This window comes from Phyllobates terribilis, unplaced genomic scaffold (assembly GCF_046119375.1).
Source record: "Phyllobates terribilis strain yellow unplaced genomic scaffold, ASM4611937v1 Scaffold_1__5_contigs__length_1240528914, whole genome shotgun sequence".
NCBI lineage: Eukaryota > Metazoa > Chordata > Amphibia > Anura > Dendrobatidae > Phyllobates > Phyllobates terribilis.
In genome coordinates this window covers 1,134,020,211-1,134,035,345 of record NW_027362761.1, presented here as the reverse complement: position 1 = coordinate 1,134,035,345, position 15,135 = coordinate 1,134,020,211, and the positions used below count along the sequence as shown (strand labels likewise).

The 15,135-nt window shown below is 41.7% G+C and overlaps 1 protein-coding gene across 2 annotated transcripts in view; it reads left to right on the top strand.

The window, feature by feature from the left end:
- Positions 1-14,831, top strand: part of MFSD10 (major facilitator superfamily domain containing 10) — a 56,750-nt gene extending 41,919 nt beyond the window's left edge. For both annotated transcript variants that reach the window (XM_073657213.1, XM_073657219.1), the window contains 5 exons: positions 652-760; positions 2,071-2,161; positions 8,056-8,103; positions 11,758-11,847; positions 13,605-14,831. In XM_073657213.1, the coding sequence (XP_073513314.1) occupies positions 652-760; positions 2,071-2,161; positions 8,056-8,103; positions 11,758-11,847; positions 13,605-13,711 (445 nt within the window). In that variant the 3' untranslated portion in view covers positions 13,712-14,831. The remainder of the gene's footprint in view (positions 1-651; positions 761-2,070; positions 2,162-8,055; positions 8,104-11,757; positions 11,848-13,604) is intronic.
- Positions 14,832-15,135: the final 304 nt, after the last annotated feature.

The following is a 15,135-nucleotide window of genomic DNA, read 5'->3' as shown; positions in this document are numbered from 1 at the left end:
CTCCACAGGTCCACCACTGAGTCTCCTCCTGCTCTCGGTGTCTTTTATTGCTTGCAGCGTTGACAGCGCTGCAGCTAATCTGTAAGCTCAGCGGCTCTGCCCGATTTGACAACACAAGCTGTTCAGAACCGCTGATTTCTATGATTGCCTGCAGCACTGTAGACTTGACATCACTGCTGTAGAAAATAACAGACACAGGCAACAGCGGTTGAGACTAGGTGCTGGACCCGGGGAGGGTGAGTAAAGATCAGTTTGTTTGTTTTTTTTAAACAAACTGTAGCCGGAGAATGTGGGTTTTCCAAAATTGGAAAAACCCTTTAATATTTCACCTTTTTATCGCCAGTTGTAATAGGAAAAGCAGCACTTGAGCACATACTGCTGCTCCAGCAAGGGAAACAGTGTTGTAGCTAAGAGGGTGTAGAAGTGGGAATTGCACCCAGGCCCATATAATTCTGCATGAAAAATATTTCACGAAAGCTGGATAACCAAATAAAAAAAGTTGAGGCCCAAACTAATATAAACATGTGGTTTTGGGTTGTCCAGAGAACATCTGGAAGTGATCAGATCTCGGATAAACAGTGCACGAACATCATGGGAATGTTCCCGGCTGTGAAGCCCCATAACCTGCTCTGTTTGATTTCTCTCTGGCAGCATGCAGCAGGGGAAGATGTTCTTCTTCATCGGTATTACCATGGCTGTGATCCAGGGCGGATACGCTCGGAGAATCAGACCAGGAAATGAAGTGAAAGCTGTGAAGCGGGTAACTATGCAGTGACGTCACAGTACGAGGGCCATGGTGCCCGTATCCTCCCGGCAGATCAGTAAGACGACCTTATTCCAATAGGCAACTGGTATGTTAGATATTTGCCGGAACTGAATGAATGATCCATCAACCACTGCCTAATGGCATAGAAGTAGTGACTAATGATGGGAGTAATGATTAATGGGTGTACACTTACCTACTTCTGTTTTTGGGGCAGATTAGGGTAAATGAAATATACAGAACATTTACGTCAAAAACAGACTTCTGGATGAGGCCTAACTAGATCCAAACCTAGAGATTAAGGCTCATGTTGAAATCACAGGATGTTTGAGATTAGAAAGGTGTAATCAATTAGCAGGAATGCGGTCCAGCGGCCACATCAGTAGTCAGTGTCTGCCAAATGGAAGCCCTGCAAGTGGCCACCTACCTGACAGCATCCTTGACTCATTTTTTAATTAGCCGACCTGGTGTGAGGTCATCGTTGCGGCGTGACGCACACATGACGTTGCACCAGGCCACCTAATTAATAGGAGCTGGGATGCCAGCAGCTAGGGGGCAGTCCGCAGGGCTCCCGTTTGGCAGACACTGAATATTAATGAGGTCGCTTGACTGGAGTCCTGTGAATTGATTTGTTCATCTCTAGAGTTGTTTGATGGGTCAATAAAATAATAGCTCTGATATTAAAGAAATGTAAGTATACAACCCAAAAAAAAAAGAATTTAAAACTACTAAGTTTTTGGGTAAAATAGAACTTTTAAATTTCCACACTCTATTAGAATCAGAGATTTAATTGATGGGTATCATGGTTGTATTTCCCAAAATGTGAGTCTATCTTTTTGTATACCTCTGTATGAAGTCTGGGAGAAAAAAAAGCTGCGCTATGCTCCGCCAGATACTTCATTATGGAGATATTCTCCGTTTTGTAACATGGTGCATTACACAGGCATCTACAACAGCGCTTATGGCTCCATACAATGGGATGATGGAGACTGCATAAGACCTTACGTGGTCTCCTAGCCCGTATAGTAAGTTATGTCGTTCGAGTGCGGAGATCTGGTGTGTCTCGCCCCTATTTTGGATACTAGTTAGTATGCTAGATCTAATGAAGCATAATGGTGGAAGAATCAGGTCTTACCAGAGTTACCCTTTAAGTAACTTCTGTAGGTGGTGTTTATAAAACATCAGATCTGGATTTTATTTTTCTTTCTCCAGGACCCAGAATCCTGACATTTTAAGATGATGATGATGATGCTCTTTGTATATTAATATCCCTGCTCTTTATACACGGTGTCTCCTCTGCTCTGCAGGCCATCATTCTTCTCATCCCAGCCTTCCTGCTGATAGGATGGGCAAACGGCCTGACCACGCTGGGCTGCGGGCTTCTCCTCTATTCTTTTGGTAAGTTCTGACCAGGCTCATTTTCTATTATCTTATCGTACCATTTCATAAAATATGAGATATAGAAGATTTCAGTATACTCCAAAGGAGGGTTTCTCGATGTGTCAATTAAGTACCCTTAAATTACATTTAAAGTACCCCTTACAAACCAGAGAGTGCGGCCGCAGCATTCTGTATGCGCTATTATGTATGCAAAACATTGAATGTTAAATGTAATCTGTATTACTGCTATATAGCATATATTTATAAAATGAAGGTACTTGGTGCACAAATTGACCAATTTTTGTGAGCCCACTAGCCATGACAAGGTGACCTTACTCTGATGGGACCGTAACTATTTATATCAAATATTCCTCTCCTGGGCCAAAACCCTTTTTTTAATTATCAGTGGATCAAACCAGCTCTTTAAATTTGCCCCGGGAGATGCATATCTAATAGAAAAGGTTAGGGTCCCATCAGAGCCTTGTCATGGCTGGTGGGCTCTCATCAATTGGTCAATTTGTGCACGAAGTACTTCCATTTTAATAACTATATTCTATCTCAAATATTCAATGTTTGCACATGTCTTCGCGCACACAGAGGATGCTGCACTCTCTAATATGTATATATTACAGTTACATCAGCTTGCACCTGTTCACACATGCTTCATTCTGTTAGGAGGTGCTGGTCAGTTTTTTTTTTTTTTTTTTTTCCCATCAAAGTACTCCATAGTCTATGATCCTATATCCTTCTGAATCTATTTAAAAGGACATCATGAAGGTAGTGTAAGTAACAGTTGTATACCAAGGCTCTAGATCTTTACATCTCGCGCTTGGTTCAGACGAACCTTTGACTTCTATGTGATCAGAAACAAGTAAAAGCGAATACTTGTGATGCCAGCACCAATTTGGCTTTTGTGCTGAGGATCATTGGCTGCACTAACCAATTCTCATTATCCGGGTAGACATTGATGTCTGTAAAGCCCCCATCTCACATAGCGAGATCGCTGCTGTGTCACGGTTTTGATGACGCAACAGCGACCTCACCAGCGATGTCGCTATGTGTGACACTTTGCAACGATCAGGCCCCTGCTGTGAGGTCGCTGATCGCTGCAAAGTGTCCTGGACCATTTTTTGGTCGTTGCCCTCCCGCTGGTCAGCACACATCTCTGTATGTGACCAGCGGGAGCAGCGATCAGGCTGGTAACTATGTTAAACATCGGGTTACTAGGGGCACACGCGCACCTAGTAACCCGTTGTTTATCATGGTTACGAGCCTGCTAAAGTGAGCGGTAACCTCCCGCTCACTGTAGCAGAGTGGTAACCATGATAAACAACGGGTTACTAGGAGCGCGTGTGCCCCTAGTAACCCGATGTTTATCATGGTTACCAGCCTGCTCCTGCTTCAGCAGGCTGGTAACCAGGAGCAGGACATCGTGGAAAGATTCTTTCCACGATGTCGCTGCTCCCCTGATCGTTGGTGAGCCTGCCTGTTTGACAGCTCACCAGCGACCACATAGCGACGCAGCAACGATCCCTGACAGGTCGTATCGTTGTCGGGATCGTTGCAACGTCGCTAAGTGTGACGGGGCCTTTAGTCCCTTCTGAGACCATGTGAACATCCTTTGGGTGCAAGTGTATGGAGTGGGCTCGGGAGTGGGGTGGGCTGAGGATCGGGAGTGGAGCAGGCTGCTAACAATAGTGACACAAAAACAGGAGGACACTTGAGTATAGTGGCAAGCAATTAGTACAATTTTATTTAAATACATCATTCAAGATTTATATCGAAAAAATGTTTAAAATAGCAGAAGGGGGTAAGGTGCAAGGTGCTCAAAGCTGGGGGGTACCCTGGGGGGATGGGCGGTATAGAATGGTCAATTAGTCCATATAGTTAGAGAGTCAGCGGTGAGTACATATAACATAGAGCAAAATCATGTACAGTGGCAATCAAAGTTGATACAATGAAATGTACAAAGAGGCCAAAGCCTCATGCAACAAGACCAGATCCTAATACAAAAAAGTATCCTAGTACTAACTCAAGGAGTGTGAGTCAGGTATGTGGTCCCTATAATATGGATGAATATAGACTCACCACAGGCCAAAGATATGGAAGAAGCCCAGAGCCCCGCAAGAGAGTCCCCAGCAGTGAACGGGTAAAGATGCGCCTTTGGCCTCTTTGTACATTTCATTGTATCAACTTTGATTGCCACTGTACATGATTTTGCTCTTTGTTATATGTACTCACCCCTGACTCTCTAACTATATGGACTAATTGACCATTCTATACCGCCCATCCCCTCAGGGTACCCCCCAGCTTTGAGCACCTTGCACCTTACCCCATTCTGCTATTTTAAACATTTTTTCGATATAAATCTTGAATGATGTATTTAAATAAAATTGTACTAATTGCTTGCCACTATACTCAAGTGTCCTCCTGTTTTTGTATGCATTTATTTGAGTAGGCATTTTGGACGTGGTGCCGGTCATTTGGTCTTGGCACCATGTTCTGTTCAATATGTTATAATTGGCCTGTGTTTTTCTGCTAACAATAGTGACCAGAGCTGCTGTATAACCTTTTTAAATGCCGCTGTCAAGCATTTAATTAAGTATAGTAATCCTTGTGGTTTACATATTGAACAGGTGATCAAAGGATTGCGGATTTAAGAGGTGCAGAAGTCTCATTCACAGTTACAGGAATGGTTTGATTGCAGTGATTGCCTCAAAAGGTTGTTCAACATAATATTATGTTGAAGAGTACCATCATTTCTGTCCAGGCCTATTTCATGAGATTAATTTTTTTTTAAATTCTGTGGAAGCAGAAAAGCAATGTCTGACTTTCATTTGTTCATTTTCATATATTTTTAATTTATTACTTTTGTCAGATTCAAGTTATTTCTGTGACCATTGTGGGTTTTTCTTTCATTAAACGAGGGGTACCAACAATTTTGTGTGTAGACCTGAAGACTCGCATTGCCAGGTCATTTGTACCACACAATAAACATTGTAAAAACAAACGCCAAAGAAAACAATGATGGAATTGCAATTTTCTTTTTAATTTACTAAAATGGAGTTGGTCACTCAACTGAAAACCAATCCTCATGCGGCTATGTCAGTCGAAAAAAAAAAAAAAAAAAAAAAAAAGTTGTGGCTTTTTAAAGAAGAGAAGAAAAAACCCAAAAATGCAAAAATGAATATTGGCTGCGGTGTCTAGGGGGTTAATGATCTATATGGCCATTGCCGCTGTCACTTCTGTGTGTGCCAGGATCGATGATTTCTCGGTGGTGTTTTTGGTCTATACCTGGTACCGTTTAGTGTAGGGTTACTTTTTTTTATTCTTTTGTACCCGACGCCCCCAGTTACAAATCCCCTTGTATAATTGATTTCCGTGGGCGTATAATTATGGAGGTCCGCCGCCTTCTTGTTAGTGAACCTCACTCCTACAAGTATTAGCTGATCCTAACCTGGGGTCCCGCTTTACATAGCAATTGTTCAGCTTACACAGTGATGGCAGCTTGGAGTCGGGCCACCGGTCTACGCCCCGCTCTGCTAATTTGGAACATATGACAAAGCCGTTCTCTGGGAGTCGTTCAGTCTTTGTGCTCGTTTTTTTAGTGTTGATTATCCCCCTTTCCCTTGAAACCATTCATTACTGCATCAAACAAACCTAAAGCGGCGTGAGGCCAGTAATCTCCACCATTTTACCTTATTTATCCTACTAATAAATTTTGATTTTCCTATTTTTGGGGGTTAATTTTGCTTTGGTGCCAGTAGGGGGCAATGTCTGCTGTACTTATATCATAAGATTCTGTATTTGATGGTGTTTTTATCCTCCAGTCATCACATAGAGATTTATGTCCTATACGATATTTGCTGTGACTACAGACAACTATACAATAGCCGAAGACTTGGACGAGGGTTGGCGATCAGAGGGGTGTTACATTTTCAAGGAATAAAGATTATTCACTGTGAAATAAAACACAAAATTGGATCACTTTGTTTTTTTTGTTTTTTTGCTTTTTCAATTTCTCCTAGTTTCCAAGACCTCTGCTTACTGTCAATTTAATAGGACCCTTAATTTTTTTTTTCCAGAGCTGAACCTTCTAATTGCATTAAGCAATTTTAAAGTTCATTTGGCAACAAAAAATAATAACAATACGAATACTACTTTTGGGGCTTATTTTCTTAATATTGGTGGGTACAAAGAGGTTAAAGTTTTTTTAAATTTGGATTAGATTGAACACATATTGCAACATAGTAAGGCTGTAACAAATTAAAGGGGTTGTCCATCTTTTGGGGCCATTATTTTTTAAATGCCTAAAAAAAAAAATTTTTTTTGCAATTGAGTCACATTAAAAAATGTTACACCTTTTTGCTCCGTTTGCCTTCTATATGTCTATTGCTGGCTTCAGAATGAGTTAAACTGACTGACAGATTCTCCGTTATGACAGCGTGCCAAACTGCATACTTATGTGTAAATGGAAACCATAAGGCCGTATTATATGCTACTATACAGTACTACTACATTCTGAGCCAGGATCCCCAATATCTAGAGTCCTGCACTCCAGCTGTCATCTATTTTCTGCTGTTTTTCCCTAGCGATCCGTCACATGATTGAGTTTTGTTAAGAAAGCAATCCAGAAATTAATTTTTGCATGATATAAAAGGAGCGCCAAGTTCAGCGCCTGTCTGGGACTCCTCCTGTGATAATACAGTGTGAAATCTTAATTAGCCAGACGATTAGATTTGATAATCCAAGAGAAATACATTATTTTGTTTTTATTAGAGATTGCTGGCTGTTTTACTAATGTTCTGCTTGCTCGTCAATTTATGTACACTAATTTAACTTGCAAAGTGTCCAGCATACCACTAATCTCATTAGTATCTCAGGAACCTCTAACCATTGTACAAAAAATCGTCTAGGCCAATTGTGTGAGTGTTGAAAGAAGATCCGGCGGAGCCTTCACCACAGGGAGTCTCACATGTAGACCCAGGTGATGACGTCACCTGAGAAAGATACCTTCACTAATGCACACTTAGCTTTGGGGGAGGAGGGTGAGAGCAATTCTGCCATTCAGGGGGCTGAGCTCAGAGAAGCAGAAGGGACATGTGTTTTTGTAGCAGTCAGACTTGAAACAGAGATTGGACTTTACAAGGAGAATGACAGACATCCTTCAGGACCGCAGATGGATTGCAGGGCATTACCTAAACAGACACAGATTTGTATTCTACATGATTCTAGTCTAAGGGTATCGGCCCTGACTGGAAAGATACGGATCTGCTCAATTTCACCATCAGAGAGACATGGATACATTTTGGGAAGACCAGGTTGGAACGAAGAAGTCTCTTGGCCTCATGGATATGTTGTTTTTGGTTGTCAGTAGGGACCCACCAGTCTCCTTCAACCCACGGAGACACTCGGAGAAGCCAGATTAGAACCCACCAGTCAACTGGCACCATGGAAACTCTCAGAGAGGCCAGGGTGGGACCCTCGGGTCTCCTGGCCTTGTACCTCTATGGACTGCTAGCTTCCTAAGCTTGCCGCTACCTTCTCTCTGTGGGGGCCCGCCAGAAGCGGTGGGGGCTACTGGTTGAGGTAGTTGGCCCTGGAAGTCTCCATAATCGCAGCTGTTCTATCCCAGGCGGGCGGAGAAGGAAGGGTGAGACTGTGTAATGTTGTACCATCTTGGGTATTTGCTGGGACTGTTCTGTGTGTTTATTGTCCGCTTTGTGGTTCAATAAAGTATTGCCACAGTGTTTTACCCTCACCCTGTGTTGTCTGACTAGCGTTACACCCACGGAAGATCCGGATCTTCACACCTCCATTAATGCATTACTATGGTAGAGGAATATACGAGGGATTCAATTCTGTATCTTGTATAGTTTCCGTTCAACCTTTTTATCTGTTTTCTGTTCCAGCGGCAGCCATTGTGGTTCCTTGTTTATCCTCATTGGTTTCAACATATGGTAAGTGACATGAGAATCTTATAAGGGGCTGTAAATTTTTGGAACTTTTGTTTATTGCATGTAAAACTATATTTAAAAAAAATCTTATCTTTGCTGACCTATGTGTATCCATGGTAGCAGACTACAAACAAACCCTGTGTAGTCTGAGCGGTCTCACCCACTCCATTTTTTTTTTCTTTACAAAATATCTTTCATTGTCAAACTCCCACATTTAGATAAGGAGAGTCAGGATTTTTGGGAGAAGTTTCCTCCATAGAATTTCACACGAAGGCCACATTCACACATTCAGTATTTGGTCAGTATTTTACATCAGTATCCGAGGAAAAGTATAATAGAAACACGTCACCACTTCTGTATTTATAACCCACTCCTGGTTTAGATTTACAAATACTGATGTGAAATACTGATAGTGTGACCGTAACTTAAGTCTGTGTTCCCATGCATAATAAATTTCAGTGAGTGTTTAGAAATAGTTCTTGAAGCTTAGAAAGACGGCTGGACAATGGTTTGAAAATTTCTTTAAGTACACAATTTGAATCCCCTCCACTCAATGGGACCCTAGGCGGCTGCCTATTGTGCCTATCCCTTGCAGCAGCCTTATGCATCTTCATGATGGGATTAAGGTGCAATAAACAGCATTCGGCCTCAGATATATTTCATGCCTTTTAGCTGCAAGCAGAATTACAGTATGTAATGGGTTAAAATAATCAAATCCTGTGTATACTGTGGGCTATTCATAGAGGATTGCCAGGCAGTGCCTCCTTCATCCACTATAAGGAAGCCGCAGTTCTGCACTTTTCTGTTACGCTGATAATAATAATAATAATAATTTCTGTTATTTTCATAATGTAACATTGTATTGTAGTGAATGACGTATTGTAAAGCACATAACACAATCCCAATATACACATTGTATAATCCTGACACATAACAAATGTTAGATGCATTTGGCAGCAAACTTAGAAAAAAGAATAAGTGTGAGGGTACATAATGCAATGTATATAGACCCAGAGCGGGGCACAGACCTGCCGGCATATTGGGTCCGTACACTCTGCAATCAATCATTAAATCCATACTTTTTGTGCTTCATTCATTAATCTGTAATCTTGTGTTTACCAGTTTGGATACATGATCAGGGTATTAGGATCCAAAGTCCGCGGGATCATACATATCTAATATTCTGATTAGGGTGTTACATATTGATTTATTGGATTGTCCCTTGTTCTAATACACCTGCTATTTACACAGGACACATTGCACCAGTTTAGATATAGAATAAATCTATAGGAAAGGTTGGGTAACTACTAGTGTTGAGCGAGTATGTTCTATTAACCCTTTCGCCGAGTATGCTCGGGCCGAGCTCCGAATATTTATAGCTGCTCGGTGATGAGGTTGAATCGCTTTCGTGTGAATGATTTGCAAGTGTTTGACAGTTTTACTACATGGGAGGAATATCTATTTCTTACACATTCCTCACATGTAATAAAGCTGTCAAACCGTTGCAAATCATGCACACGAGAGCGATTCAACCATATCACCGAGCAGCTGTAAATACTCGGAGCTCGCCCGAGCATACTCTAAACAGAACATACTCGCTCAACCCTACTAACTACATTACATTACACAATACATGCGATTTACTTATCTTATACTGATCCTGAGTTACATCCTGTATTATACTCCAGAGCTGAACTCGCTATTCTGCTGGTGCAGTCACTGTGTACATACATTACTTATCCTGTAGTGATCCTGAGTTACATCCTATATTATACTCCAGAGCTGAACTCTCTATTCTGCTGGTGCAGTCTCTGTGTACATACATTACATTACTTATCCTGTAGTGATCCTGAGTTACATCCTGTGTTATACCCCAGAGCTGCACTCACTATTCTGCTGGTGGAGTCACTGTGTACATACATTACTTATCCTGTAGTGATCCTGAGTTACATCCTATATTATACTCCAGAGCTGAACTCTCTATTCTGCTGGTGCAGTCACTGTGTACATACATTACTTATCCTGAAATATATACTGCATTATACTACAGAGCTGTACTCACTATTCTGCTGGTACATACATTACTTCTCTTGAACTGTTACTAATCTAAAGCATGTATTATACAGGGTGATTCACTCACTACTTTACCTGGAAAAATTTCTGTAACTTCTAAAAGAGACCATCTATCGTACTGAAATTTGGTTTCTACATATTTTGGTTCACGAGAAGTGAGAGTGCAATGAACCACGACGACGAGAAACATCCTCTCGCTGAGTGATCTCGCTGATTTTATCGCCCCGCCGGTTGTCTCCGTTGTGAGATAAACTCCCGACATGCAGAAAGGCGTACAGATAGACTGTGTGGTGTTTGCATTTCACTCCGGCTGAATCCCTTCTTCATTTGTTAACAATGTACAGATACCGCTTGGAGGAGCGTGTTTTCATTGTGAAAACTTTTTTGAAAACGGAGTCCTTTAAAGAGGAGCCAAAGTGAATTTCTAAAAAAAATTTGAAGTTGAAATCCGCCTTCCCAACAGTGTATCCTGTCATTGGTGAATAAGCTGTAATGCACAGGAACATTACTGGATAGGCATTATGGAGGACGTCCGAAAATGTTTGAGGAAACAATTCAAGATGTGACACAGCGACTTCTGGCATCTCCATGTAAATCGTTGCACAGGGTTTCTCTAGTAGTCAGGCTTGTCATAGTCTACATGTCAACGAGCGGCCAAGAAAGGCGGTGTTTGCCCATACAGAGTCACTGTACTGATCCAGCCACTGCCAGATTCTTTCCTTTGGGGCCAATTGAAGGGTTTGGTGTAGAGTAACAAACCACGAACATTACAAGCACTCTGAGAGAACACACAGCGAGAAGTTCAGGCTGTGACCCCAGACATTCTGCAAATACATTCATCAATATGGAATGGCGGACATTTTCAACACCTGCTTTAAAACATAAGTTTCTCATGAACCAAGGTATATACAGTCCAAATTTCAGTAAGATAGTCTCTTTTTGAAGTTAAAGCAATTTTTCCAGGTAAAGTATAATAGAGCTGCATTCATAATTCTGTTGTTGCCTGAGTTCAGTTCTTGCAGTAAATGTCTTGCTTGTTCGTTTTTTGTGCAAAACAAGATATCTTAAGTCAAACTGGCTCTGGCATGCCAATGTAAGGAGGCTTATTCGCCGTGCAATGCTCCTCTGGGAAATTTAATATGCAATTTGCTTCTTCAGAGTGGAAGAGGACTTGAACTCTATAGCGCCACCTGTTTGGAAGCCGTGATCCTACAAGTCACTATCGACCCTTTAACGAGTCTTGCACTATGACTTCGGATAAAAGCCAAACCAGATTTTCGATTTGCTGATACGGTGTTTCGGGGTATTGCCCCTCGTCAGTGCAAAGTATGAGAACTAGCCAAATCAGATCTCATACTTTGCACTGACGAGGGGCAATACCCCGAAACTGTGCCTGCAAACTGAGATTCTGATTAGGCTTTTATCCTAAGTCATAAGACTTGTTAAAGGGTCGATAGTGACTTGTAGGATTGCTGCTTCCAACAGGTGGCGCTATAGAGTTTAAGTCCTCTTCCTCTCTGAAGAGGCAATTTGCATGGTAATATTTTGTGCACTGTTATATCATGTGTCGCTTTCTTTCTTCAGGTTCAGCCAGTCAGAAGGGTACAGTGATGGGAATCCTCCGGAGCCTGGGGGCTCTCGCCCGAGCGGTGGGGCCTATCTTATCAGCAACCCGTGAGTGTCCGCTCGCTATACTTAGCTCAGGATGATTAGATTAGACCCCTGTGTCCGGATGAACTGTGCCGGCGTTGGGAGAAGTTCTCATGTTGCTGGTGGGCTGGGTGTGCTCACATTGGAGGGAGGCCAAGATTTCAGAGCGTTTATGGAGAACATAAAACAGGAAACTATCAGTCAGCACAAATCTGAACCGTTACATCCAAACATCAGCCCAGAGTAAATCATCCATTACTAGTTAATGGCTGTTTTGACAACACACGAATCTCACGGGATGTCTCCACCCAATGTGCTCCACATTCACCTTCCATCATGGATAATAATGAGGCACCTAAGAGATCACTGTTGTTCACTTCTCTGCCATATGATATGCAGCATTACAGTAAAGGGAGGCCTGCGTTCTAAAAAAAACCCCATAGAATTCCTAGTTAATACAGTGGGTTCCCCCAGTTAGACCCTCCTGAATAGGCTTAAGCTACTACTAAGGGTTTGTGCACATGGCGAGATTTTTTTTTTACATTTTTTAAAGCGGCCAAAAAACGACCCTTTGTTTTCCAGTGGAAGAGCATTTTTTGATTTTTTTCTTGGGCGCTTTTTCGATGTTTTTGATCGTGGCCTTTTTTTTTATATCATTGTTCTGGAATATTTGTGGCATCTTTTATTCTGGCCTTTTCCAGATGTGTGTTTTTTTTTTTTTTTCACTCCATCAATGAAGAAATTTATCTATTTGAAGTGAAAGCACTGGGATTACGCTCAAACAGACGTCTTTCTCCAAGCGTAGAGTGTCATCAGAGCAGAAAATTTCTAAAGAATGAGACGCTCATTACTTTTCACTGCTTGACATCCTTTGAAAACCTGAAGACGTTAAAGGGGTTGTCCAGCCTTAGTGACTGCAGACTTGTACCTAGCACTACGCGCTGTGAGGATTCTCCGTTGCTGTTAGTGACAGCAAGTATGTGATTTGCAAACTTCCAGTCACATTCAGACTAGACGTGTCTGGCCTCGCTCTATTCACTTGAATTGAGCGAGGCTGCACACGTCTAGTTGGCAGGTTACTGAATGTGTGCAAATCGCATAATTGTAGTCACACAGCCCGCCTTCTCCTGGCATTGACACCGGAGAATTCTCAGTGTGCTGTGAAGATTCACAAGTCTGCAGTCACATAGTAATCCCTTTAAGACACTCAAAAGCCTGAACATATGAAAAGCAAGTTGTTTTCACATGTTCATTCTTGTCTACCATGGATCATTTCTAAAAACTGGTGTTGCTTTTTGGACAAGGTGCAGCTCTTCGCCCAAGAGGGTTCTTTAGTCCTGGATCACCCACTCACACCCTACACTTGAGGTCACACATAATGACAACCCTTAGATAAAGGGATGTCTGGTGCTGCTCAATCCCAACAGACAACCCCTTTCATATAAGACCCTTGATCACCTTCTGACGTTGCAGGTGGCCATATTTTTCCAGTGCAGTGGTCACTATCAGAGAAATGTAGGATTGCATGGCCAACCATGTAATATTTGGTAGACTTGGCAGAGTAAAAGTTGATCTTTACATTGGAGAAACCCACCCCACCTGTTTTACATCCATATGTCCTTAAAAATGTGTGGGGCAAGAGAAAGACCATCACCCAACACAGGAAATTCAGGGATCACTACTACACAGCTGGAAACTGATGCAGTTTGTAGATCCTTGAACGTTTGTCGGGGGGGCATTTTGATGTGATACTTTGTGTAACTAGTGCATTTTCCCGGCAGTCTACTGGCTGATTGGAGCTGAAGCCTGCTTCACCGTCTGTGCCGTCTCGTTCCTGATCCCACTTGTTTACCTCAGACGTGTGAAAGAGAATAAAAAGGAGGAATAAGAGGATCCAGTGAAGAAGAAAGCTCAGAGGATCATTGCACAATGGAGGATGACCAATCTCTTGAAGCCCTTTGTAGGGTATGCAACGCTAATATGGGGTCATCTTTTCGGGACCCCCCTCTCCCCAGTGTATTTTAGCTGAAACTCAGAGACAGTTCTCAGTACTGGAACATTTTTTACTTATTTTAAACTATGAACTTGATGGATGATGACAGAGTTGGAAGAGCCTTGACCATAAACATTTTGGATTCCTAGTTACAAAAGGGGGGTGGCTGTGTTGGTGACCATTACCTCCGATGGATAGGAAGTCGGCTTGTCCGGCTTCTATCTAGATCTGTTTTATTTTACAGTGCAAACATGTACAACCCCTCCCCCAAAAAAACAAACAAAAAAAACCACCCTATTAATTGGCTCATGGCGCTTCCTATACATATTTGAACTGGGTAATTGAACATACGTCAAATTAGTCTTTGCAGATGATACATAGATGTGTTGGCACCTTATATATTACGGTGATATTCAATGCTGTATTTATCTGACATACTGGGAGTTAAAATTATAGATCCATATATATAATTTCCAATATATTTCCAAGTGGCACTACCCAGAGGTTAAATGGCGCGTTTTCATGTGCCAGGCATCTTTTACATGGAGAGAAGGCTGGCAGATTCTCACTATTAGGAGCGCTCGGTCCCCTTTATTATTCTTATTTCTTTTTTGGAAAATTCAGTTTAATTCCTACATTTAATGGTCAACTTTTGAACACACACACAGTATTTGTGACACCTCTACAATCCATATAATTACCTCAAAAGGAATTGGTTAAAAAATGGGATCAGTGCTTAGAATCCCAAAAGCAAAATAAGGACATAAAGAGAAAAACCAATTGACCGTGCTATGTTTTTTAGGCTAAAAATGTAAAATAGGTCACAGAGAAGTACGGTATATCGCTCATTACATTTTGTTTTTCCTCTTGTTTTGAATAGAAGGGTAAAGGGTGAGCTTGTGGATCGGCGAACCATGAGGTGCTTGTATTCTATTTTATTGCTTTTATAGGATGAGCGCTTTTTAACTCCATGTTTTGTATTTTTAAATTAAAAAAAATCTTACATTTGTTATTATTTCTTATTGTTTTCCATTATTTAGCAAGTATCCGGGGTTGGACTGTCGGAAGGAAACCACATACTAGCTTCTCAAAGTTGTTGGATGGGTAGTACTGAAAGAATAATTGTCTGTGATATTTTGTAAGGGTTTGAAGTCCATGTATGTGGTTGTGGGGGTGATCACGAGTGGATGTGGCTCAGGAGCTAAGCTCTCTCCACACACAACAGAAGGCCCCCTTCACTGCCATCTTGGTCCTCCTCTGAAGCTTGACTATATGTTGAGCTTCAAAAGAGACCGCGATTTTCACTATATATTGCAATT